Here is a 27,965-nt window from a genome sequence, read left to right as displayed (position 1 = left end):
ATAATTCATCTTGCTGTAAATACTGTGCTTTTAAGACTAAAGCAAAAATCCATAAACTACAAAATACTCGGAAGAGAACGATTCAATAGAACAATTACAAGTCAACAAAAAAGAGTATGATCCAGCTTTCAGAATTTCTGATATATTAATGCTTTATGTATGCATATTGATATTCTACAATTATTTTTTAATGCGCATTATTTTACTAATTTTATTTAATTAGTTTTCTTAGAACTCTAGTGTATAATTTTATATTTATATTCGTTTTCATAAAAGCTCAAGCTTCACATTTTTTGTATTGATTTAGTACATATTATTTCTTGTTTCATTGTTCTTTGTTGAGTAAATTATAAAAAGCAATATCCGCAAAACAGTACCCGCAATACCCGCAATATTCTTTTGTGCAAATTGAAAACACAAATTAATAGAAATAAATTAAAATTATATTTGAATTGAAACTACTCTGGGCCTGGTTCACTAGTTCCTCTCAAATTTAAAGCAGTATATAACAAAATTAAAGTCATAGTTAAATACTTTGCAATTAGAATAAGTTTGTAAACTGAAGAATGAATAGTTCGTCATAAGGATAATAAGGCTATTTTTTTCTCCTTAGCATACTGCCGTTTTGTTCAATGCGCTAACTTACGCAAGTGCTTGCATTTTCTATTTCGCTTTTTAACGCTAACGTTGGTAATAATTAAGTAGTTTTAAACAAACTGAATAATGAAATTTCAGGTTTTATTGATTCCCTAAACGGTTAAATAATTTTAAAAAAGAACTTATCTTCGACAAAAAAGCTTTTTGTTTTTATTCAAAATTTTTGCATGGCTGCTAAAAAAGGAATTTTAATTAAAAACCAACGAAGATAAGACCATAAACATATTTAGGTTTTTCAAGCCCTTGTTCTGTTGCATCTTTTGCCACTTTTTTCAGTGTTTTATTTCAAATAGTTCGCGAGTTATGAGTGTTTTAGCAAACGGCTCCCCCCACTGCTTTCCCCCCTCCCCGGGGTTGTCGACCATCCAGGGGGGCGAATACATGTGGCTTCATATTCACTATAGTGCCTGTGACATTAATCAGAAATAGTTTTGCGTCAAGTCTTCCATGCATGTTAAAAATACCCCTTCAGATCCTGAACTATAATGCAAATCGTGTTCGAGCTTGCTACTGTCATTTTGTTTTTCAACGCGTTAGCAGAACTTAAATGATTTTAACAAACTGAATAATGATATTTTGGACATTATTTGAAAAAAAAAATCAAACAATTTTGATTCGGAATTTATTTTGGTCAAAAAGTTTGTTTTGCGCATTTTATTCAAAAATTTTGCTTGTTTGCGAAAAATGGAATTTTACTCAGAAACCAACAAAGATAGGTCCATAATTATATTTAGCTTTTATAAAGCAATTGTTTTGTTGCATCGATTGCCACTTTTTTCAGTGTTTTATCTCAAATAGTTCGCGAGTTATGAGTGTTTCAGAAAACGGTTCCCCCACTGCTTTCCCCCCTCCCCCGGGGTTGTCGACCACCCAGGGGGGCGACGACATGTGGTTTCATAATCACCATCGTGCCTGTAACAATAATCAGAAATAATATTGCGTCAGCCTTTCCATGTATGCTCAACCCCCTTCAGATCCTGGACTATACATTCAATCTGTCCAAAAAAAAAAACTGAGTGATTTTTTTTCTATCTTGCTCGCACACTACGATAATCTCCGGTTGATACGAAATGTTGGCATTTAACGTTTTAATGATTTTCAAGAATACAACGCGTTAGAGCAAAAACAGTAACTTTATAATAGTTCTATAAATTCTAAATCAGCTACCATCGAAATTCTATCAAATGCATATTAACAAGAAAAATACATTTGTATTTTAACATGTACAAAGATATTCAACAATACTTACATGTGACCAGCGGTGCTAAATTTAAGTGTCTCCATTGCATCTGGATACAAGTAATCCAATAGCCTTTATTTTAAATGGATAACACGGGATCCTAAAACTTTTCTCACCGCTAGAACACACAATATGACTAACGAATAGAATTGTTCGAAGTATTGAGCAAAATAATACACCGCAATAATATTCTAATACTGACTCAGTAAAACCCACATCAAATCATCAGGGCGATCAAAACGCATCTGCCAGTCTAAAAATGGCGCGAACATTTTTCCAAACCTACAAAGCTCAAAGGCGTATAAACAATTTCGACATAACGAGTATATTACTCTCCAGACATGAAATAGCAAGCTATCTATTTTGTCTACAGCATCAGAGTTGTTATTCTAAATATGCTTTTAATTAGCAAAATGTAACAGTGCGATTAATAAGCACTATCAATAAGGGATGTTTATCATGACTTGAAGACTAATCAGAGCAAAGTACAGCACAGCGGCAACCCTAGAAATGGAAAAATTCCGTTTTCGTCGGGATGTTTACGTTGTTGTAAGGAAAAAATACGTTTTGAAGCATTACAGAAAAATTCTGTTAAAATCAGTCAGAAAACTACCTGAACTTTCAGGTTTTTTTTAACAGTGTAAAATGTCTGAATCTAATTCACAATTCCAGGGACAGACTGCGCCTGTGTAGATTTAGTGTATAAAGAAGTTTTGTGCATACACTACATCCATTTTCAGCAAAATTTTAGGAGTAACTACAGTTTTATAGCAAAGTGAAAGGGAAGAGTGACACTTTTTTAGGCAGTTTAAAACCTGATTACAATCATACTGTTCTCTAAACCGGAATTTTCTTTGTTATTTTCGAAAATCCGAACTGCTTATATCCAGGAGCGCACTGGCTATAGGTAGTTCGACCCGCGAGCCGAAGCATCCTCCCACCTGTGCGCCCTCGAACGTCCTATGTGCGCCTTCGTTTTTTTTTCATTTTTTTTTCGCGTCCTCAAACCCGTGCAACTCTTTGTTTTTCTTTTATTTTTTTGCATCTTTGAACCTGTGGGTCTTGGTTTTTTGTGCCCTCAAACCTGTACGCCTTCTGTTTTTTTTTTTCTTTTCCCGCCCCTTCGAACTTCTTTTGTTTTTCACTTTATTTTGCTTGCGCCCTCTAACCTGTGCGCCTTCTGTTTTTTTTCTTTTCCCGCTTCTTCGAACTTCTTTTGTTTTTCATTTTATTTTATTTGAGCCCTCTAACCTGTGCTCTTTTGTTTCTTTTTGCTCCTACAAAACTGTGTGCCTTTTATTTCTTTACTTTTTGCGTCTTCAAGTATGTGCTCCTTCGATTTTTCTCTTTTTTTTTTTTTTTTTTGTTTTGGCTCTTTTAAAACCTGTGCGACTTTTTTTTTTTTGGGGGGGGGGGGGGTCCTCGATCCTGACCGTCTTTTTTTTTTTTTTTTTGTACGCTCAAACTTGTACGATTTTCCCCCTCAACCCCGTGCGCCTTTGTTTGTTTGTTTCTTTTTTAAATATTTTTTTGCACCCTTTGAGAGTCAAGGTTGGCGCCTTCTGGGGCACCAATCGGTCCCTGCCATAGCATAAACTAATTCGGATTTTGTGACGTTCTACTAACTACATTAAAATTGATTTTAAAAATCTCTTAAAAATGTCGATAAAATACCTTCTACAAACTTACCTGGAAAACCCAATTAGCTTGCAAAACTTTTGTACACACGTGACGCAATAAGAAGCAAAGGAATGTAAGTGGACATTTTCAAGTGTTGAGTAAAACGCGTTTAAAAATAACATCTTAGGTAGGCTTTCATTGCAATTTTTTTCTAAATCATGCTGTATAGCAGCAACTACCATGGCTACTAGTACCATCTCTTGCCCCAAGACAGAGGAGAGGTTCACCTACCGTGCGTACTGGTTATCTCCAAATTTTTAATTTTGCCACTTACATCCCTTTGCTTCTCACTGCATCACATGACCTTGATGAAGTAGGAAATATTTATCCCTAAAAACGAAAATAAAGTTTATTCAAATATCGGATGAAGTTCACCCACAAAATTACTTCCTTATGAAGCAAAAAACACCACCTATATTCTAATTCAAAAACGCACGAAAGTTATTCCATCTCATTCAGATATATTGTTGCATTCAATAACTTTCGCATGCAACATTTTAAAATCATGCAGCTATATGCTTATCATGTCACGCTCTCAGTTATTTTAGAGCGGTTTCCTCTTGAAGAAGTAGCATAAATATGGCCGAATCCAAAGTTGCTCCAGTCAATCAACCGGCATCCGGACACGAGAAACTTCCATCATGATCCTCGGCCTCTTTCTCTGCTTTGTACTCGCTGCTTCTGTCCCATACGCCCTAGCCGGTGAAGAATCTGAAGAAGAAAAAGATGTGGCTTTGGCGATGATGTTTATGATGGTCTGCTGTAAGTGGAATTTTTAAAACTGTGCTATGTTGTAAGTAGAGTAAGAAATAACAAAGTTTAATTGCACAAATTTGCAGATTACTGTCTACGCAAGTTACTAGTCACTCCCTCTTCAATGCAAAATAAGGGAGCTTATGGCGGAAAAAGTATCCGAAAAAAGTTGTCGAATTTCAGCTTTTGTCGGATGTCTTTTCATCCATGATCTCAGATATTTTGCATTGCAAAAGGGGTTCTTTGAAACCACAAACACGTTTATGCAGTAATCTGCAATTTTAAGCAGTTAAATTATTTCTTTTTTACTTTTCAACACAAAGGTTTTATTCAATTTGATGATGTGCGGCTTTTTTTTTTTAAAGGGACAAATTTGAAAGTGTTCACGTTCATTTCTTACCCTGTCTTTTCGTTTTGCTTACAATTGATACATTTACCTTGTTTTCAGCGCTCTTTTTCTGTTAGAAGGGTTAAAAAATAAAGTACAAATTAAAATAAATAAAGAAGTATAAGCATGAAAACAGGTTTATTATCTAGCAAAAATATCTCAAAAAACAAGGGAAGTGTAAAATGTATGTCTGTTGGTCTGTCTCTTCGACAACCAAAAAAAAAAAAAAAAAAATTAATAAATAAAATAAAATAAATAAATAGATAAAAAACATAAGTAAATTAATAAAAGCAAAATTTGAAAAATGAATAACTAAAATTAAGAAAAATGTGCTCTTGATTTCTGCTTACTATTGATACATTTCCCTTGTTTTTAACGCACTTTTTTGTAAGAAAAGTTAAAAAATAAAATATAAATAAAAATACATAAAGAAGTGCAAACATGAAAAAAAGCTTATTATTTCTCAAAAATGTCTCAAAAAAGAAAAAAAAATTGAAAATGTATGTCTGTCGGCCTGTCTCTTCGTCCAACAAAAGAAAAAAAAAATAAATAAATAAATTAATAAATGCAAAACTTAAAAATAAATGAATAATATGAAGAAAAATGGGCTATTGTCTTCTGCTTACTATTAAAACAATTACCTTATAATTAACCACTTTTTTTCGTAAAAAAGGTTTATAATTAAAACATAAATAGAAATAAATAAAGAAGCACAAGCATGAAAAGAGGCTTATTATCTCACAAAAATATCTAAAAAAAAAAAAAAAACAAGGGAAGAAGAAAAATGGAAAATGTATGTCTGTCGGAGCCTAAAAACTAAATAGAATTCAATATAGAATTAAATTCATAACAATAATTACATCTGAACAACATGAACTTGAAAGAAAGTTAGTCGCTGGATGTCCATTGCTGACTGCAACTTCAGTATCAGCAATAAGTTTTCCTAATTCAATGAAGAACACCATAGCGAATGATTTTAGTCCATCTTCAAGTGCTAGTTGAACAAAGTACACAAAGACCTGTTTTTTTTTCTATATAGCCATGTAACTTTTTCCCCCATCACAAAAAGAGAGAAAAAAAAAAAAAGAAAAAGAATTTTCCCAGGGAAAAAACTCTTAAAATATTTATCAAAATACTCTTTCAATGAATTTATTTACTTCCGTAATATTTTTCTATTTTTGTCTAAACCAACGAATATTCGATAGCTAACAATTGCTCTCTTTTTATCATCAGTACAAAGAAAAAAAAATTTACAGTTTTTTTTTTGAAAAATTGTGTAACAATTTGGAAAATTAATTTGCTACAAAAACTGGTTATGTCGTTTTAGCGAGTGAAACAGAAGAATATGGAATGAAAATTATGGAGTGCATGGAATCTGTCGAATCAGAAAGGGTAAGGCTTTTTTTTTAATGTTTTAAAAATTAAACCATAGAACCCAAATATAACTTTTCCAAAATTTTAAATCTATCCTCCAAAACAGTTTTGTTTCATACTAATATTTTCCAAATTTTATATGCTTAGTAATGAATTTTCACATAACAGCTAAAACAATGCATATCGTCGCTTCAGAGCAGCAGTAAGATATCCAATCTCTGAAATAGCACTAAGATATCTTACTATGGCTCTGAGGTGACGATATTCTGTAAGTTTATTAGTAACTTTAGATCAAAGTAATCAAAAATTAGCTTTTAGTAGATAATTAGTCGTTGTTAACGACAGGGGTATTCTACAGCCAAATGTAGTTACATTTTCGTCAGATACGGGAGCTCTTATTACCACATCCTGTACTACTATCGAAACATCAATTATTATCTGAATGGGGCTTTTCAAGAACAATGCATAGATCTTTAAATAATGCAATCTTAAGCTGTGGAATAATATGGAAGAATGTAGTTCTATAAAGGAAAATCCAGCTATACAGGACACTTTGAAAAACAAAACGTAAAATCATTGGCAGCTATCGCATTGGATATTTTACAACTTGTCCATCTAGAAATAGTTTGATGGAAGTGTTTGAATGCTGGTATCCCTTGTTTTAATTTCCGATACCTAAGTTAGTTTTTGACATTGAGTTGATCTTTATTCAATACATTGACTTTAATTTCTACAAGTGCTCAATTCATTCTTGCTTAAAATAAAAGAGTCATGTTTCAAAGCAATCAACGTTGACAAGACACAGTGACTACTCTTTTACTAGTTGTATCGAGCTAAAAATTTGTCCTGGTAACCAATCATGATCACTCATCAACCACTTAATAGATTTTTTTAATGCTAATAAAAGTGCAAGGGTAATTAAATACAAAATAACTCTGGTTCATGCAGGAGCAGATATAGACTACCATGACTCCCTCCCTGAAACGAACCTATCGTTTTGGATACGAAAAATTTCTGATACATACCTTTTGGGTGTGAATAAAAACCAAAAGATCGACTAGGAATAAGGCATCTAATATGAGCATAAAGGTTGCAAATTAATTTTATAAGAAATGAAAGGAAGTAGTGTTTCAAACATTTACTTTCAGAAACAATTAATGAATTGAAAAGACTACTGAAATCGTAAACATTTTATTCACTAGGTGTTTGAACAAAATGTGGGCGGAGAATGTTGTCGGCGGTTTAGGTTGGTCATGACCCCCATGTCCGTCTGGTTGTATCTGCTTCTGGATTCACGTACCCAATTAAATTACCAGCCAAGCAAAGTCTAACTAGAAACAAAAAAAAAAAAAAAAAAATCGCAATCTTGAGTAATTTTAAGTATACCTCTCAATGATTTACTGCGAGAAATAAATACAAATAGTTAACAAAAATAACCATCAAAGTTTTTTTTTATTTTAAGTAATTACGAACAATCGTTTCCGCAAAATTTTAAGAAAGGACTTACTTACGGTCAGTGTAACTTGAGCTAAGGATCTCAATAAATAGTCTGCATTCACGTCACATATGAGGTAGTGATAAGCAAAGGGATGCAAGTGGCAAAATTAAAAATTTGGAGATAACCAGTACACATGGTAGGTGAACCCCTCCCTTGTCTTGGGGCAAGAGATAGTACTAGTAGACCTGGTAGGTGCTGCTGTACAGCATGATTTAGAAAAAATTTCAATGAGAGTCTACCTAAGACGTAATCTTTATACAGTAAAACCTGTAAAGTTGACCACCCTTGTAAGTTGACTACCTGTCTTAGTTGACCGCTATTTTCGGGCACATAATTAGATCTATATTATGTAATTCAACCTCTATAAGTTGACCACTAAAGTAGTGCACCGCAAGTGGTCAACTTACACAGGTTTCAGTGTACGCGTTTTACTCAAAACTTGAAAATGTTCACTTTGCTTCTCACTGTCTCATATATGTAAAAATGTTTAAACTTGAGAAGTGCAGGAGCTAAGTTCCTGTGAACTCCTACGCAAATTAAGTCCTACTTAAAGTGTATGAAGCAGTAGAGTACAAGCAGCACAAAACATCAATCTTACACTTCTACTTTAAAGTCTTTCATATGAATCTGTGCGTTCAATTACAGTACCAGGAGATAGCCAGATCTTGTTGCACAGGCCTTGAAGACTTTTCCGCAGAAGGATTGAAGAATTATTACTGCAGTCAAGAAGGGGAAAACGCAGTAGAGGTGAGAAATTTATCCTTTTCCACATAGATTATAACTCAGCTGCCTATAACTTGCGCGTTTGGCTTGATATAGACGTTCATTTAGTTAAAAATGGGTTATCCATGGAAACGTTATGCATTCCATGCCTTCTTTATATCCATCTGCACTGAATATGTTCTACCGGGTGATCCAAAAGCAACGCAAACCACTGTAAAAATTTCATTTGAAAATTTCTTTGAATTTTAAACACAAATTATTTAGCTTGTTGGCAATATTGTACTTTTCGGAATTAAACGCCATTTTAATGTTCAATTTCGAGGTACACTGACACTGTCAGTAGCTTTTAGTTTGTAGTGGCCAAGGTGGATTTTCCTCAGAATAAAAGGAACTTTTGTCGAATGTAAAATCTTTTCATGATTAACGTACGGATTGCTGACATAGCCTATGAGATGAATTGAAAAGCCTTCATCTGCAAAGAACACGGAATCAACTTTTTCAATTCCATTTCCATCAATCCTCAGCCATCGACAATAAATAATTAATTAAAGTGGACCCTTGTTTCGCAGAAAACTCAATTATCCGAATTTTTGATTATCCGAATGGGCTCTAGTCCCAATTGATTCGGATAGTTGAAGTTCTACAGCAATAGTATTTTTAAATAAGATATTTTATAACGGGTAGATTGATTGTGGGTGCATAGGGACTTATGCATCCCCCAATCCCCCCCCTTTTTGTAGACCCCGAGCCTAAAAATCAATGGGAATGTTCAAAAGATTGACATGGAGGGTACATTTTTTTATATATAAAACTTCTTGAACATGTGTTTTAATATTTCCTGATGGAAATTGTTGCGTGACTAGTTCATTTGGTGCAGTTGACTTAACATTATGCACGTATTCATGAACATATAATTGAAGCTAAAACAAGCAGAGAAAGCCTTTTTTTATGTCACTTCAACAGAAACTGGTTAACAGTACTTTAATAATGAAGTGCAATAAGTGAACAGCACAGGAAACAAAAGCGAAATGTCAATCCTTTTCCAGCAGTAAACTTTTCGTTTTGATAGTTCTCCTTTATTACCTGTTTAAATAGAGCAACAGATTCTACTCAACAATTAATCACTGTTTCCATACTAACCTCAACGGAAACATAAAGATATAAAATAAATAAAGTGTGTTTTAAAAAATGTTAAGAATTTCAAAAAAAAAAAAAAAAAAGAATTTTTGGCATTTTGAATTCAAATTATGTTTTACACAATCACGAGTGTATGTGTGTGTGCATGCGTGTTTGTGTGGAAGACGTGTACGCGTGTGTGTATGTAGGCGTGTGTGTATGTGCATGTAGCTGTGTGTGTATGTAGTGGTGTGTATGTAGTGGTGTGTATGTAGGTGTGTGTGTATGTAGTGGTGTGTATTGTGGTGTGTGTGTAGATGATTTTGTATGTAGTGGTGTGTGTAGGTGTGTTTGTATGTAGGCGTGTGTATGCGTGTATGTGTGAGTGTGCGATATTGACGCAACCGCTCAGGAGTAGCGGATTCCAGTAAACAGTGGTGCTGGTAGAGAACCAGCACCAGAGGAGCAGCACCTGCAGGGGCCATTTGCGATTGCTGAAAAAGAGAGAAAAAAAAAAGACTTTCGCCTTTCTTTCGTGCTGTCTTCCAAGTATTCCTTCAATCTATACTTTATTATTTTTTCTTGATCACTTATTTTGACTTAAAACTATACTTCTTATAAAAGTAATTATTCTTGGCTCTTTTTTTAAATTTCTTCCCATTGCAGTGCCATAAATGTATTGAAAATGAGGTGCAAAATGCCGACGATGTAAGTATCCTGTTTTTAATATCATCTTATGAGATTTTTTTCTTTTTCAAATATTTTTAAAGTATGTACTTTGCCTGATTATCCTAGGAAAAACTCAGAGGTTGATTAATTTTTCATTTGTCATTTCCTTTCAGAAAGCAGAAATTGAGGAAGCAATGATGGCACCAATGGTAAGTGTCTTTTGAACTAACTTTTTGTTTACTGTTTTTATTTTCAGTTCTTATATTTTTTAAGTTACAGATTGTTAGTTTTACTGTTATGAGAGTTGGTAAGAACTATGCTGAACTTCGACACTGATTTCTTTTCCCTACTCATTGAGTTTGTTTATTAGGGGTGTATTGTCCGGTTTTCACGAGAAGGCATTTCACTACGCCCCCCCCCCGAACGCGGAGGTCCATTTTACGCAGGGGTGATCGGTACGCAATCCACGCGCTTCTAAAGGAGAAAACCAGACAGCCTTATCTTGGACGTGCATTTTAATGTGCAAACAAGTCTTAAATTTCCTTTACATTACTTGCTCCATTTGTCTGTTGTCATTTTAGTTATTCTTACATTTTAAAAACCGCTGCTGTTACAACAAAATGCTGTGATCCGAATATACCTTCTGCCGAAAACAGCGAAATAGAATCATCGGATACCACGTGACGAGGGAGGAGTCAAGTGCCTTCTTGTGAAAAACGAACACTATACAGGAGAACACTTTGAACTTGCTGTTTTCTTAAAGAAACCCCCTAGATCAGAGAGCAGTAAAAATAGGACAATAAAGCTTTACCCTACCAAATTTACAAAAATTGTTTTCGCACAATGCAAACTTCTTAATAAAAATAATGTGCGGTTGCCAATGATTTTTTTGTGTGTGCGTGTGTGTGTGGGAGGGGTGGAGTGTATAAATGCATTCTATTAGTAATTACACGAGAGAAATAATATTTTAATTTTTAGCAAATTAAAAGCAAGTTAAAAAAAATAATGAATTGGCAATGATTGTCTTTTATTTTGACTTTACCGGAGTCAAAGAACAGAGACTAATGTGTTTTATTCCGTCTTTGTTAATGTATTTGAAGAACGTGTCTTGTTCAAAATTAAAAATTTTATTTTATCTATAAAATGCTTTTTTTTTTACATAAAAAAGACATTTTAAAGATTTTGATCCTTATTAAAAAATGAAAATTTTTACTTAAGTGTTGGCGTTTTGATCAGGAGCCAATTTGAAACTGTTAACTTTCCAAATTCATTTTGAGCTTATTTTTAAGTATGTAATGTTTGAACAATGTAGTAAACTTAATTTTAAGATTTTATTAAGATTGCTAGCTGCGTCTCTCAGCTTCGCACGATCCACCTCGGAGGGAAAAAAAAAATGCGATAGATAGCGGAAAAATAAACAAAAAGGAAACATTTTCAATCCCCCAATTACAGGAAAAGCCTCAAAACAAACACCTGAATTTTATTTCTTCATATTCGAGAAAACATTTCAATACATCTTTCTTTTCAATGACTTTCTTCACGCTACAAATTTTAATAAAAGCATTGTTGCGGAAAGTTGAGATGAGCATTGAATAATAATCTAAATAGAGGAAAGATTTCGAAAAATGGGGATTTTATGTCAAAATCTAAGTATCATAATTAATAGTTTTTAATTGATGTCTCCGCAAATTAGTATCGGAGGATGATATTAAATAGCCAAACATAAAGACGGGAAAAATACGAATCTCTCGATACTTGGATCGATGGTCAGTTCACTGGTGTTCGGGAGAAGTAACTTGGACATACATACATAGGTACATAGTACATAGATACATACGCTCAGTTTTTAATTATATAAGATTAATTTTAAGATCTTCGCATGAGATTAGCGTAAGCAAGTATTTTGATTCTCCACCCTTCTCTAACTACATTGTTGATATTTTTCTTACTATAGGGATGCATCATGGAGGTAATTCAAGGCATGGGAGGGGAGGAAGAAGATGATTAAAAACATACCTAGAAATGCGGAGTTTAAGTTAAATCAATGATATTTGAATATTTTCTTGATTGTTGGTTGTGAAAAATAAATATTTTGTTTTGTTTTTGTTTGCTCTTTTTTATCGAATTTTTTTCACATGTTTATCAAGCACAGATTAAAAAAATAAATATATAAATAAGTAAAAAATAACTTGAGTTTATTTCTGATAAGATAAAGTTCTTGGAATCGAGTGATTATTCCGTAATTCTAAAAGTTAGAATTTTACCCACATTTTACTAAACCATTTTAAGTTTGCAATTCCTTCTTAGATTGAACGCTGTGTCCAGTTCATGGATAAAAATTAGTCTTTGTATATTTTTCGCCGCTGTTAATTACATTGCTAGCCGTACTCGCATTGCCCGTAGTAGAATATTAAAAGGTCATTTAGTTCGCGCCTGTATTTTTACAGTTAACGTCTACTACGTGTTAAGTATTTTTTTTTTTTTTCAAAATATCTTCACATTTTTGGCAGAGTTAAAAATTTAGCATAACAGAAACCAGCAAAAGTCTTAGAAATATTTTAAAAGGGTAAGGAAGTTTCCCTTGCTTGTTACAACGCAGAATAAGACATTTTCCCAAAATTAACCACTATAGAAAGAACGTTGTAATAGCAATATTTTAATAATTACTGAAAATAATAAGAAAACAAAAGCAGATTACTTTTTCTTAAAAGTTATAAGATTTTGATTTAAATCCTTTTTAATAAAAGGAAAGACTTTGGATCGCAAAAATAAGTAAGGTAAATACACCAGTAGTAGCCAGTGCTTAATCCTGCCGTGGGATGGTAAAAGTTTTACATGTATCTGCAGAAATGAGTTTTCGAGACATTTGAAGAAATGTGTGTTGGAAACAATACTAACAATAGGGAAATGTCCGGAATAAGGCGTTTTTCTGCGTTTTTGTTTTCCTTGGAAAACCAAACAAAGCAAAAGCTTGTACAATAAAGCCTAACGCACTGTAGATGTATAATTCAAAAAATAAATAAATAAATAAAATAAATAAATAAATAAAAATAACTAAATGAATAAAAAATAAATAAATAAAAATGAAAAGTTTGCAGTTACTACTTTTTACATGCCCACGACGAACCGTGCTTCAGTAGTGGCCACTTCAAGGTTCGTATTTGAAAAAATAGGATTCCAGGTTTCCCAATGGATTCAAACGTGCTGGAGGTAATAACTCCTGCACGTTTGATGCACTTTTTAAATAGACATAGAATCTTATTTTTTCAAATAAGTGACCACCACTGGTGTGTTTACCTTACATTTTTAAAAATGTTTAAAGCAAAATTAAAAAAAAAAGTAATGAAACAATCAAAGGGAGTCCTATACGTAACCATGGTAACATACAAAAGTTAATTTACATTTACCAAATTGCACTGGAAATGTATATGTTACGGCCAAAGCCCGAAATCGGCTAGTTCGCGAATTGGCCAGCCAATTCGTGAACTGGTGAACATTGCTGAAAACTTACCGACCGCAAAACCCGAAATTTTCTTCCTTTCGGGCTTTGGCCCGCTAATTCGCGAAGTGGCTGTGGACGATCGACCAAAGTACGAAGAGGAAAATCAAGAGCAGATTGTATTACACTGTTAAAAATGCAGCATTTTAAAATGAGTACTTTTGTACTGTTTTTTTTTTTCTTGATATACACTTGTTTCAGAAATGAGTTCAAATATAATGGATACTTCTGTGTTAAAAATGAGCTCATCTTCACAAATAATAAAGCTGAAAGTCTCTTTGTCCGGATTTTCTCTGTCTGTCTGGATCTCTGTGACGCGCATAGCGCCTAGACCGTTGGCCGATTTTCATGAAATTTGGCACAAAGTTAGTTTGTAGCATGGGGGTGTGCACCTCGAAGCGATTTTTCGAAAATTCGATGTGGTTCTTTTTCTATTCCAATTTTAAGAACAAAATATCATAAGATGGACGAGTAAATTACGAAATTATCATAACGTGGAACCGTAACATGGGTACAAGCCAATTGGCGAGAAAATTCACCATACATTATTTGTAAATATACAGGCGAACCAAAAGATCTTTTAATTTTTTCTATTACGGGCAAAGCCGTGCGGGTACCACTAGTCTTAATATATAAAAATCAATGTCCTGAGATAACATATATACATATATATATATATATCAACGCACAGCCGAAACCGCTGAAGCTTTAGACTTGAAATTTGGCAGGCATGTCCGCATGATTACGAAAGTAACCACTAAGAAAGGATTTTTCGAAATCTCAATTAGTTCGGGAGAAATTAATTAAAACCTCTTAATTTCTGCGAAATTAAAACCTGTCATTGAATTCAAATCCCTTATTTTCGAAGGCTTTCCTCCATTCAAATCATTATTCAGTACTTCATCTCAACTTTTGGTCGATAGCGAACTATAAATTTGATATTGTTTTTGTTTCTCACGTGGTTCTTCGAGGCTTTTCTCAAGTCAAATCATAATGTTTCTGTCTATTGCTTTCATTTTTCAAAACTAGAAACGAAGTTTTTAAGAACATCATCACAGGCGGACCTATCTTTTTGAATTTAGAAGAGTGCAGTTTCCTGTTAAAGTTTGCTTTGCAATAACCATTAATAAGTCACAAGGACAGACATTAAAAGTAGCAGGGACCGATTTAAGAGAAGACCTTTTTTTTTACACGGCCAATTTTATGTAGCTTGCTACAAAGTCAGTTCATCAAGCAGCTTAATAATTTTAGCACCAGAAAAAAAAAACTAAAAATGTTGTATACAAAGAAGTTCTTGCTTAAACATAGGTATATCAATAAAATGTGGATGGCCTGTGTTTGCAAAGATAATCAATACTTTAAAAGGATCGTTAATAACAGTTAAAGATCGGTTAAGGACAAGGGCATATATATAAGGAGTCCAGGGACCCCGGGATCCTCCCCAAATTAGAAAAAGTTATAGGTAATAAGTAATTATTATAGGGGATTTTCGAAACTAGGTGCACCAAGCACTGTTAACCCTGCTAATTCCATTACCCGAGCAATGCCGGGTACGGGAATGCTAGTATATATTAAAAATGCTAGAGGACCCGACAGACGTTGTTCTGTTCAAACTTTGTAAATTGAAAAGTTAAAAAAAAATCAATAAACTATCAAGTGTTTGAACCGTTTTGTTGAAAAAAGAAAATGTTTTAAGCTGCTTGGTGTAAGAATGCATATATTTCTTACAACTTGATTTGTCTAATGTCCACTGAGCAGTTGTTTTATTAACTATTTATCTCGCTTACTAGATGGTTTGTTTCATCAGCCATACTGAAAGGATAAAAAGCGTCCTCAGATATTAAGTGTAAAAAATAGCTACCCATCTAGAACAAACGGGAAATCCGGCTGCAACATCCCCATATGAAAAAGAATAAAACAATCGAAAGGATATCGTTTAAAAAAAAGGATAAAGGTAAAAACAGTTCTCTGAATAAGCGAAAATCACTCATCCCTCCCCCACCCCTAACGATGTAAAATAAACGCTTTCTTCAACTAAAATGACTAAAAACTCTTTAAAAACGAAAAGCAACTCTTTGCAATTGGAAATAATTCGCCAAATAAACAAAATATACAATAAATTACATTAACAGTAGCTTTAAAATGTAAACAAATGATCACACAACTCTATTGTTTACAGCCAAAGTCGCCAAGCCACCACGTTACTGTAATCCAGCCGATCAGTGAGCGAAGCCAACTCCGACCGATTAGCGCTCCGATCTTTTGAACGAAAACTTTTTAAACTTCATATATTGCCTAATTTGTTCTTTCCACCAAAGATAAAGATCGTCCACTGCACTGATCTTTTGTGTACAGAACTACCCTGTTGTAATTTATCTGGACGAAAATAAAATTTGTTTCGTCTTTAAATTCCATCATCTTTTCCTTTAATAATGTACTGATTAGTTAGATAATCCTTAAAGTATTCTTGACATTGGTGCCAAAACTCAGATGGATTTGAGCCGAGAAACAAATGTTGCTAAGTACGGTACTTTCTGATCATTTGGTTAGGAAAACCTAAAGCACCGATCCGGTCACATGGTTCAACTACGACGACAGAACACACGTTTTGCGTGAACCTTCCAGTACTTTACTTTAAAATATATCACGGGACCTAAAATCGTTGCTTTCAAGAAATGAAGGCTTCACTCTCTCTCTCTACGTTTTATCTATTCTCAATTGACATATCACAGTAGGAAATTTCATTACAAAAAGCAGAGCTGGCTTTCTTATTGTCCTTTGGCAACGGGTTAAATATTTATTTCAGTTCTCGCTCAACAATAGGTTAAAATAAATATTAATCATTTGGGAGATATAACCATCCAATGTTTAAATTATTAATTAATTAACAAAAACGTTTCCGATTCGATCCATCGCGCTTCGAAACCATGCTTGCACAACTTATTCTGTTTTTATATTAAAAGCCATAATAGATATTATTCAGTGAAAGTATGATGTAACAACGTGATAGCGTAAAGAACATTTGCGCCCTTCAAATGAGCGAATTATATCTTAAATAAATGCGTTGTGTAAAGTGTGCGAATGCAAAGGTAAATTGAATTAAGGAGGATCGACAGTCTTTTTCTGCTCCGTTGATCTAATTTTAAAGATCACATTGTACCAAGAAATATCGTTTCAAAAATATTTAAATTATTTTGGAAAGCCTCCATAATAAGGGCTTATTAAGACAAATATAAAGAGAAAATTAGTTTTGTTGTTAATATTATTTAAAGACATTTCTTTGATTCGAAATTACCCTACAACATGTCCTTGTTAATATTTTATGCATAAATGTCATTACATTTATTTTAATTTACTCTTATGCATGAAGATGCGTCTTGTTTGCGTAATACGTCTTCTAGGTGACAGATTCCAGTTTTGTTTTTTTTCTTCTGAAAATGCTTTGGAAAGCGATGACTTGTAGTTTCAATCTATCAACTCCATGCAAAGTAAAATAAAATGTTCCGTTTGATTTTGTATCATGAAAAGACAAGAGATCTTAAAAATAGAATCATTCTGATTACGTGACAACAAATTCATCGAGTCATCCGCGCATTTTTAAATGCCCATTGTGTTCGAAGAACGTGCTAGGACAGTAATTAAGTCAAATTTGCTGTCTTAAAATGCGATGTGACATTTTCATGTCTAGAAGAATAGGGCATTTCCATTAATGTATTTAGTTTTAGCGCAAAAACATCTCAGCATTTGTGTTGATTGTTGGAATTTAATGAGATGAAAAGTTATAAAAAACAGTATTCCTGAACGTAAAATTAAAGTTCTACTTTCGATCACATGAAGAAGATCTCACTTTTCGGGTAAGTTATGTGACGCAATGCTTGTTTAACTTCTTGTAATTTGACCATGGATCAATTATTAATATTTAAAGGAAATCTGATCAAAATAGCTGTTTAATTACTCTAAAATGTTCTAAAATCTAACTTTTTTTCGTAAAAACTGAAAATATTTACCATTTCATTTTTTTTTCACACACACAGATATCTTTAAATTTTATTTCCTGCTAAGTTAAACTTTTAAGAATATGTTTTACTTATTTCGTAAAAATGTTAGCACACTGAGTCTGGATTTTCAAAGGTAATAGAAGGATAAATAATATTTTAGCATTGCAGAGAAAATGGAAAGCAAACGAAAATATTGATTTTGCCATGCTGAACTTTCTTACACAAGTTTAATGTAAAGGGATCGCGTTATTTACTTTAAAAACACTTATTTTCGCGAAAAGGAAGGTATCATTGATTTTTCGAGTAGCAAATTTCGCGAATTTTATATTAACAGTTCCGGAAGTTGGTAAAAAATATAAATTTGAAAGATTATGCGAGGCTTATTATTTTGCGATTACACGCGAAAATCACGAAAATAGGTGTTTTTTCAGAATTCCTGTTTGTGAATAAGAAGGCAAAATTCCAAGCGTTACCTGATATTATGGACGATCTTTTCAAGTGCAACAAATACATACACTTCTTCCAAAAATTAATGAAAACGGTTCATATAATGCGTATTATATAATTGACTCACATAATGCGTAAATACTGACTTTAAAAAAAAAATGTCCTCATTTCTCTTGAAAAGTGAATTAAAATAGCATCTTTCGTAGTTTCAGGAATTTTAGCAAAAGAGAAAAGTTATTGTTTGTAACAACTTTGAGTCAGGAACCTTATAATCTGCAAGGAATTCAATTGCAAAGCTCTGAACAAATCATTATAATACTATAATAAAGTAAATAATATTATTTAATATATTATATTAAATAATATTATTTACTTTACTAATATCCTAATGTATAATAATACTTATTTATTAAATATAAATTTATTTATTTTATATATAAGAAAACTGTACAAAGTATTTTTATTTAGTATGATAACGAATTTGGACATCTATCTACATTAGCTTGCTATTTTAGTTACTAAAAAGTGACTTACAGCTTGATTCAAATCAGGGCTCCATAGTCGGAAGGAAAATGACCGGCTCAGACTCCCACTCCTTCATCCCAAAACCAGTCCGACTTTGATTTCGAAAGCACTGGAAAATATGCAGACGCATTGGGAAAATGACTGACTCCGACTCTAGAAACTTTAAACCTGACTCGACTCCACTCCTATCTACATTAGCTTGCTATTTTAGTTACTAAAAGTGACACAGCTTGATTCAAATCAGGGCTCCATAGTCGGAAGGAAAATGACCAGCTCAGACTCTCACTCCTTCATCCCAAAACCAGTCCGACTTTGACTTCGAAAGCACTGGAAAAGATGCAGACGTATTGGGAAAATGACTGACTCGACTCTAGAAACTTTAAACCTTCGACTCCGACTCCTACTCCTTTATCTACATTAGCTTGCTATTTTAGTTACTAAAAAGTGACTTACAGCTTGATTCAAATCAGGGCCCATAGTCGGAAGGAAAATGACCGGCTCAGACTCCCACTCCTTCATCCCAAAACCAGTCCGACTTTGATTTCGAAAGCACTGGAAAATATGCAGACGCATTGGGAAAATGACTGACTCCGACTCTAGAAACTTTAAACCTTCGACTCCCGACTCCTACTCCTTTATCTACATTAGCTTGCTATTTTAGTTACTAAAAAGTGACTTACAGCTTGATTCAAATCAGGGCTCCATAGTCGGAAGGAAAATGACCGGCTCAGACTCCCACTCCTTCATCCCAAAACCAGTCCGACTTTGATTTCGAAAGCACTGGAAAATATGCAGACGCATTGGGAAAATGACTGACTCCGACTCTAGAAACTTTAAACCTTCGACTCCCGACTCCTACTCCTTTATCTACATTAGCTTGCTATTTTAGTTACTAAAAAGTGACTTACAGCTTGATTCAAATCAATGCTCCATAGTCGGAAGGAAAATGCCCGGCTCAGACTCCCACTCCTTCATCCCAAAACCAGTCCGACTTTGACTTCGAAAGCACTGGAAAAGATGCAGACGTATTGGGAAAATGACTGACTCCGACTCTAGAAACTTTAAACCTTCGACTCCCAACTCCTACTCCTTTACCCCACAACCAGTCCGATTCTGACTCCGCAGTCCTGATTGAAATGTTACTCATCTTATATGTCACTCTCTTCGTACTCTCCAAAAAGGGGCCTCATTGTGTAATTGAAATAACAGATTTTTTTTAAAAAATACTAAGCACTTTTTATAATGCACTCAAAAAGACAAGATAGCTTTTCTGGGTCAGAAAGGACAATTAAAGAATTCCTGTAGTTTTCAATTATTCCAAGAAAAAGACTTCTCAAACGAAGAAAAGTTTGACTCAAGTCATGTAGAGAATGTTTTATCATTATCTAGCTTTCGATCATAAATTTGAGTGTTGAAACATGCATATTTTTCTTAATGGGAAAGTTTAGTTTGAAATGACTTGGGCGCATTTTTCTTCGTTTGAGAAGTCTTTTTCAATGAATAATTGAAAACTACAGGAATATTTAAATTGTCCTTTCTGACCCAGAAAAGTTATTTTGTCATTTTGAGTGCATTATGAAAAGTGCTTAGTATTTTTTTAAAAAAAAATCTGTTATTTTAAAGTTTATCGTTTTCAAACAAAGATTTTAAAACCAGAGAAGCCTTGATTTAAAATTTTCATTATGATTACTATTAACATTACTGTCGCAAAGCAACAAAATTTGTAACAATGGGTTTTATATTTAAACATTTAATGGAGAAATTAAATGAAATTTGCTGTTTTCCATCCTAACCGAAATAATAATTGTGTATTAGAATTTTAATTTTTCAGCGTTAAGTTGTACCTTATGATTAAACAAATCATTTAGTGAAATCCCGAAGTCTCTAAGTAGTCTCGTTGCTGAGATACTAGCAAAACCAAGCCTCAGATTACTCCGTGACAATCAGGCCAAATATAATAAAAGTGCTTAAAAATGAAGGATTTGCGGCGGGTAAAATCATTATTTTTCGGTTTGGGGGTGGTGCTCATGATGAAATTCCTGAGAGCGAATTGGTTACATTTATTTTTTTTTACTTATCATAAACACTTTACACGAATTCATTTCATTCCAAGTGAATTATTTTTCAAGAGTGTGTGTGTCATCATCTGATCCAAAATTGGATCCGTGGGTTCTCTGGTTCATAAGGTTCTGTTGATGTATTCATGTTATGAGTCAAAAAATATAGTCTAGAGCCTTCCAAAAACAATAGATCTTCATTTGGTATCATAAATGATTATTGAAAATTTGAAGTTAAGTGGGCTGGCCTGGATCTGTGTACGCGCAGACCCCGCAGTGTGGGAGGGCCCACATCCTTAAGGGACCTAACGACTCAAGAACTTGAAAAAATGGAAAAAAAAAATCCTAGCATTGAGACTTATTAGCGTTGCAAATATACACTGGCCTCTTGGGAGAGGCCCAACTGATTTTGTTGCAGGGGACCCAAAATTTATAGATCCGGGACTGGTCAGAAATTACTTGCTAGAAAACTGATAGAAACTTTGTGTCAACAAAATAACACCGTAGTATTGACGTCAATATTTCTTGGTTTATATTTTTTTTGTTTTATCCTTTCTATTTTAATAAATAAATAAATAAATAAATTCCATATTTTTCCTGCCTTTGCGAGATTCAATACCACGTGCAACCCAAAGGTAAAAATAGTTACCTGGCTTACCACCGCTTACTGAGCTATTTCATTTACATTTGAGGTAGTGAGAAGCAAAGGGATGCCAGTGGCAAAATTGAAAATTTATGGATAACCAGTACAAATGGTAGGAGAACCCATTCTCTGTCTTGCGGTAAGAAATAGTACTGCTAGCCTTGGTAGGTGCTGATGTATAGCATGATTTAGAAAAAAAATTCAATGAAAGCCTACCTAGGACGTAATCTTTATACGCATTTTACTCAAAACGTGAAAATGTCCACTAACATCCCTTTGCTTCACACTGCCTCATATGAGGCAGTGAGAAGCAAAGGGGTGCAAATGGCAAAATTAAAAATTTGGAGATAACTAGTATAAACGGTAGGTGAACCTCTCCTCTATCTTAGAGATAACTAGTATAGGTAGAGATTGGGATAGACTCTATCTTGGAGATAACTAGATGGTACTAGTAGTCCTGGTAGTGGCTGCTATACAGCATGATTTAGAAAAACTTTTCAACGAAAGCCTGCCTAGGACCTTATTTTTAAACGCATTTTACTCAAACCTTGAAAATGTCCACTTACATCGCTTTGCTTCTCACTGCCTCATATGAATTTTTACCTCACGTTAGAAACATGTTCTGGCTACTTTTACTCAGTACTTCAAGCATGGGAGAATTACATAATTATCCTGGACACCACTTACGAAGGACGTCACATTAAGCAAAGATCAATCCATCTCCATTTCAGCTTTGATGGCGAACTTTAAATGGCGAATTTAGAAGTCAACATTTTCTAGCAAGAAAGTTGATTTCCTTTTTTCTCCCGTGTGTTTTCTTTGTAAAAGAAGATCGAACATGTTTTCATGGAAAGTAAGAAAGGATGCATCAATCAAATAAAACAAATCAAACAAAAGTAAACATCATCTTTTTATTCACCCATGAATCTCGGGAAGTGCAACCCAGTGTGGAGTAAACAGCGGTTCGTTTCCTCTTTTTGTCAATTAAGCAGTAATTTGTTGTTTACGGCTTGAAATTTCAGTGGCATTTCGAGAAAAATAATAAAAGTTGTTTTTTTCTTCAAGAACTTCGGGTTGAGGTCGATAAATTTGAGCAAACCGTTCAGACGTGAAGCAGTCCCAGTCAGGTTCTTTGTAGCAACATGTATGTGAAGTACACGTGACTCCTGCAACTGTGTGTCACTGAAACGTCGGAACTTTAATATTTCCGATAACGTGCTCATATCCTCTTAAAAAATGCCTGGGTCGGGCGGAAAATTATTATGTAGGCGTAGGGGAATGTGGGGCAAAGTGAAATAGTTGAGATGACTAACTTTATCAAAGTGAGCAAATTGGAAAATTCTTTTTTTTAAATTAAAATACATAAAGAAGGAACAATGTGTTTTTCTAAAAAAAACTTATTTCGAAGCATTATTTTTGGCGGTAAATTTGTGCTTTCAAAAAAAAAGAGGAAAATTTTCAGCTTAATTTTTTATGGGCTAAGTGAAAATTAAATATTTTTCGAATGAAATACCCAATGGGTTTGTTTCCTTCAGTCAAAAGTAGTACTTCTTGTCACTGAAATTGATTGAATAAGCAAAAAAAAAAAAAAAATATAAAATAAAATAAAATAAATAAATAAATAAATAAAAATAAACCCAGAAAATACTTTCATTTTCCCATCAGTTATTCTTTAATTAATTTTTTAAAATGTCCGTTTTTCAAACAAGGCGTGGTCTTGATGACGACACAAATGATGCTCTTTGCCGCATCTTTCTACCACGTTTCCACGTTATGATAATCAAGAAGCGAACTTAAATTGCGCTTTACGTTTGCTATCAACCCTATCGTTGCAAATACACGTGAGTAAAGATGCGAATTAAATATTTTGTTCTGTGAATTGCAACACTGAATGGCATTTCATCATTTGTAATGTCATCGGCAGAAGCATTAAGAATGAAAGCGCACCGATTTAAGTAAATTTTTAAAAATATTAAACTTAAACAAATTACTAAAAAAATGGTCAGATCCTATGTTTTTAAGCATGCTCTTTCAAAAACAGAAAAAAAAATATTTTTAAAATTTTGGAAACGACCCCATTCGATTGTAAAAAATATTTTGGGGGTAAAATGAGTAAATAAAGGAATTATTGAAAAAAAAAAGATAATAAACAATAATAAATAAATAAACTAATTAATTAATGTATGAGGAAAAATAAATAAGTGAATAAAATTGAAAATGAATAAGAAAATAAGTGGATGAGGGAATTACTAGGTGGATTATTCAAAGAAGGAATGTAAATAAATTAGTTAATAAATGAATACGTAAGGGATTGAGTAAATGATTGAATGAATAAACGAAATGCACTGTTTCACTTTGCCCCGCATGCACTTGAATAATTGTGAAAAATATTTAAAAATACAATAAAGCTTAATATTGACTCAATAAATACTGCACTGCATATTAGAAGATTAAAATAAAAGTTTAAAATGTTAATAACAAGAGCTTTATTAATTGATAATATCGAAAATATATTTTGACTTACTACAAAATATTACAACTGAGTATCAGTTTTTGAAAATTGCTTGTATTATCATATACTTTGATCTTCCGAGGTAATTGTTTCCTGTCTGGAAAAAATAACATGCGCTACTACATAGTTAAAATATTACCAGATAGGTGGCGCTAAAAGCAGAACAAATATTTCACCATTTCACTTGCTCTACTATTCCTCCACTTAGAGGAAATTATAGAGTTCGCCGGCAAAACTTTTAAAAATTAAGCTTTTATTGATGCCATGGTAATTCACTAAAGAGTTTCTAAAGTCCAAAATGCATATCACGTTATTATTACTATACAGGAGAGATGAAAAACTTTTTTTCTGACGCATGCAAAGGATTGGACACGCGCTCTTTTACCTTGGTAAAAGAAAGCAATTTTCTTTTAAGAATTACGTTCACATGGCTCGAAGCGGAATAATTTTCTACATACAATGCACAAACAAGCGGAAAATCGCAATTTTTGGACTTACGTCAGTCTGGCTCTGATTTACAGGTTCTTTTGTTTTTACAGCTTGGTCATTTTAAAATTTAACCGCAAAATGTTTCTGGAAAAAGTTTCTTTCGCTTTGTTCTACGATCTAAGTGATTTGAATCCTAATAAAATAATAGCTTAAAAAACTAAAAAAACACGCTTTCGTAGCAAAATGAACTAAAAAGTGAAAAATAATCTTTGAATGATAGTAGTTGACCAATCACTTAATTTTAATGTAATACAAAAAAGCGTGGGGTGCTATCTATTTACATTTTTGCTTGGACAACAAATGGAAGAAATTCAAGACAACTGATAAATAGCCCCCCACGCTTTTTTGTATTACATTAAAATTATAGTGATTGGTCAACTACTATCATTCAAAGATTATTTTTCACTTTTTATTTCATTTTGCTACGAAAGCGTGTTTTTTTAGTTTTTTAAACTATTATTTTCTTTTTCTTTTTTTTAGTCTTATGTTGGAGAATTATCAGGCGACGAAATTATTTATAGAACGAGTGCGAGGTAATATCTTAAAGTTAGGACAAGGGCACCCCGATGGGAAGCTACTGTGAGTCGTCGATGTATGTTTGCGGAAATCATATTTATATTACTTTGAAAATTTGAGATGCATTTGAATAAAAGTTTTGTTCAACAATGGTCTGATCAGCAATGAATTTCCGATTGAAGGCTCACCTAGATTTTGGCATGAAATTAGTTAAAAAAATTGCTATTTCATGCTCTAATTACCTTGGAACATTGGAACAAATTTTGTCTGATGCAGAAAAATGAAAGGTTTTTGTAGATATTTTTAAATAATTTTTGCGAGCATTTTTAAATGTATTTTTTAAAAAATTTTCCTTTTCACATTGTTGGATTTATGCCAAAAGATTGATTAAAATTGGAGGAAACTAACAATTAAAAGAGTTAATTAATTAATTTGATTGTAGAATATTGCATTGTCATCGGGGCTGAGATCGCGTGCCAAATTTCAAAAGAATCCGATCGTAGGAAGTGGGCGAAATTTGAGCTGCAAGATTCCATTACAAGATACATACATACATACATACATACATACATACATACATACATACATACATACATACAGGTGAAGCTAATAAAAGCGTGTTAAAAAGTGACTGAACCAGCAATCGGCACATCCGGTTTTCACTATATTGTTGAAGTTCTTTTTATCAGTGTCATCAACTCATAGTGATTTCGGGTTAAAGGAGTCGAAGTCAGGGGGCGAAGGTTTAAAATTCCAAAAGCCAGATTAGGTCATTTACCCTCAAAGTCTGCAACCTTCGGAGTCGGAGTTGGCCCACATCGAGGGCTCTCAAGTTCCTGGAATCTGAGCCAGCTTGCAGTTCTTATGTAAAAGAATATTGTGCATTTATTTTATTTATTTTTTACGAGCGATATCCGCACGGCTTTGCGCGTAGTAGAAATTTAAAAGGTCATTTCGTTCGCCTGTATATTTACAAATAATGGATGATGAATTTCTCACCAATTTGCTATGTTCATTTGCTGATCCATGTTATGGTAATTTGCTCGTACACGTTGTGATAATTTACTCGTACACGTTGTGATAATTTACTCGTCCATGGCATGGTAATTTACTCGTTCACTTTATGCTAATTTTCTCGTCCACGTTATGATAATTTCCTCCGTAAAATGTTCTTAAAATTGGAATAGAAAAAGAACAAAATCGAATTTTCAAAAAATCGCTCCGAGGTGCTCACCCTTATGCCGCGAACTTTTGTGCCAAATTTCATGAAAATCGGCCGAACGGTCTAGAGACGCTATGTGCGTAACAGACATCCAGACAAAGATTCAGAGACACAGACTTTCTGCTTTATTATCCTCATATATATATATATATATATATATATATATATATATATATATATATATATATATATATATATATATATATATATATATATATATATATATATATATATATATATATATATATATATATATATATATATATATAATAGCCGATGATGAGTAATGCGCGTGTTTCAACAATGAAACTCGCGCCACGGCATGATAACTTGATAATGTGTTTTTGTAATGTTTAACATGCAGAGAAAGGCTTTATTGTGACAAAGCTGAACTCGATCCGGTAACTTAATCGTTTTACTGGTAAGACTGTGTCATTTCAGGGGAATGAAGAAACGAAAAAATGGTCAACAATGACCGCTACCTATATATATCCTTATACGCTATAATTCTAAAAATTGTTTGAGAATATACGGCGAATATGGAGTATACCATATGGGAACACCACTCTGACAAGACTGAAGACTGCAACTTTAGGAGGATGAACAAACGAAAAAGTGATTAACAAAGAACGCTATCTATACTGGAGTTCAGAATTAATCCACTGGAGTTTAGTTTGGGTTAAAATTTCAATTTTCAATATATCACCAAACAGGCAATTGCTTCGTTCAAATGTAGAAGCAATTTTCACCCGTCATACCTTGACGGGCGACCTTCTAGTTAGTAAAGAGTTCTTTATTTTATTTTTCTAAACTATTACATCTTAAATAAGATTTTTTTTTTCAACATGAATTGGTAAAAATCTCCAAAGACGGGGCAGATTTTTCCCTATCGAATCAGTGGTTCAGAATCCAAGTTCCAAGCAATCGAAATGATTTTGTTTCTGCAGACGATTATTAAAAAAAAGAAATGAAACTAAAAGGGAATTAAAACCCAAATTGTTTACTCTTACTGCACAAACACTGATAGTCTTGGTACTATAAACTCAAAAACATACCACCCTGTAATATTAATCACAATGTGATATTATAATGGGGTGGTTTCCTTCAATCAAAAGTACTATTTTTAGTCATTGAAATGAATAGAATGAGCAAAAAAAAAAAAAAAAACATGGACCCAGAAAATACTTTTATTTTCCCAACAGTTTCTTAAAATTAATTTTTTAAAAGGCCCAATTTTTCAAACAAGGCGTGGTCTTGATGACGTCACAAATGATGCACTTTGCCGCATCTTTCTACCACGTTTCCACGTTATGATAATCAAGAAGTGAATTAAAATTGCGCTCTACGCTTGCTATCAACCATATCGTTGCCAATACACGTGAGTAAAGATGCAAATTAAGTATTTTGCACTCTAAATGACAACACTGAATGGCATTTCATCATTTGTGATGTCATCGGCAGAAGCCGTAAACAATGAAAGAGCTCCGATTTAAGTTTTTTTTTTTTTTTAATATTAAACATAAACAAATTATTTAAAAAAAATGGTCAGATCCTATATTTTTAAGCATGCTCTTTCAGAAAAAAAATACTTTTGAAATTTTGGAAACAACCTCATTATGCTTTAATTTAAAAAATAACAACTTTTTGAGGGGAAAAAAAAGACGTTTATCGCTCTTCCGCTTATCCATTTTCTTATTCATTTTGAAAAGCGTAACATTCATTTAATATAATACTTAATCTCTATTGTCTCAATAGGTTTCAACGATAAATATCCAAACACAATAAAGGGAAAAAAAGTGCAGAAAGGTAGAAACCGAAAAAAGTAGTGGCGCAAAGGAAAAGGGCGTAAACAATAATCTTGATTTTTGTGCTTGTAAAGTTATGGCCCAGGCGAACAACAAAGCAAGAAAAAGAAATGTATATATATTAAGCGCAGTGTCAAGATGCGACAAACGGCAG

General features: G+C 33.3%; 1 protein-coding gene across 1 annotated transcript; it reads left to right on the top strand.

The window, feature by feature from the left end:
- Positions 1 to 4,184: 4,184 nt before the first annotated feature.
- Positions 4,185 to 12,202, top strand: LOC129226188 (uncharacterized). Its single transcript, XM_054860791.1, has 6 exons — positions 4,185 to 4,339; positions 6,046 to 6,110; positions 8,236 to 8,337; positions 10,096 to 10,137; positions 10,272 to 10,307; positions 12,053 to 12,202. The coding sequence occupies exons 1-6, from the start codon at positions 4,219 to 4,221 to the stop codon at positions 12,104 to 12,106; spliced, it is 420 nt and encodes a 139-aa protein (XP_054716766.1). The 5' UTR covers positions 4,185 to 4,218; the 3' UTR covers positions 12,107 to 12,202.
- The last annotated feature ends 15,763 nt before the right edge of the window (positions 12,203 to 27,965 follow it).

The sequence above is a fragment of the Uloborus diversus genome, chromosome 1, assembly GCF_026930045.1.
Source record: "Uloborus diversus isolate 005 chromosome 1, Udiv.v.3.1, whole genome shotgun sequence".
Taxonomy (NCBI): domain Eukaryota; kingdom Metazoa; phylum Arthropoda; class Arachnida; order Araneae; family Uloboridae; genus Uloborus; species Uloborus diversus.
This window is presented reverse-complemented; position numbering and strand designations above follow the sequence as displayed.

Excerpts from the sequence above, each read along its gene's own strand:
- LOC129226188 (XM_054860791.1), top strand. The coding sequence starts at position 4,219 with ATGATCCTCGGCCTCTTTCTCTGCTTTGTACTCGCTGCTTCTGTCCCA. Across the intron at positions 4,340-6,045 it reads GATGTTTATGATGGTCTGCT|CGAGTGAAACAGAAGAATAT; the intron begins GTAAGTGGAATT and ends ATGTCGTTTTAG. Across the intron at positions 6,111-8,235 it reads AATCTGTCGAATCAGAAAGG|TACCAGGAGATAGCCAGATC; the intron begins GTAAGGCTTTTT and ends GTTCAATTACAG.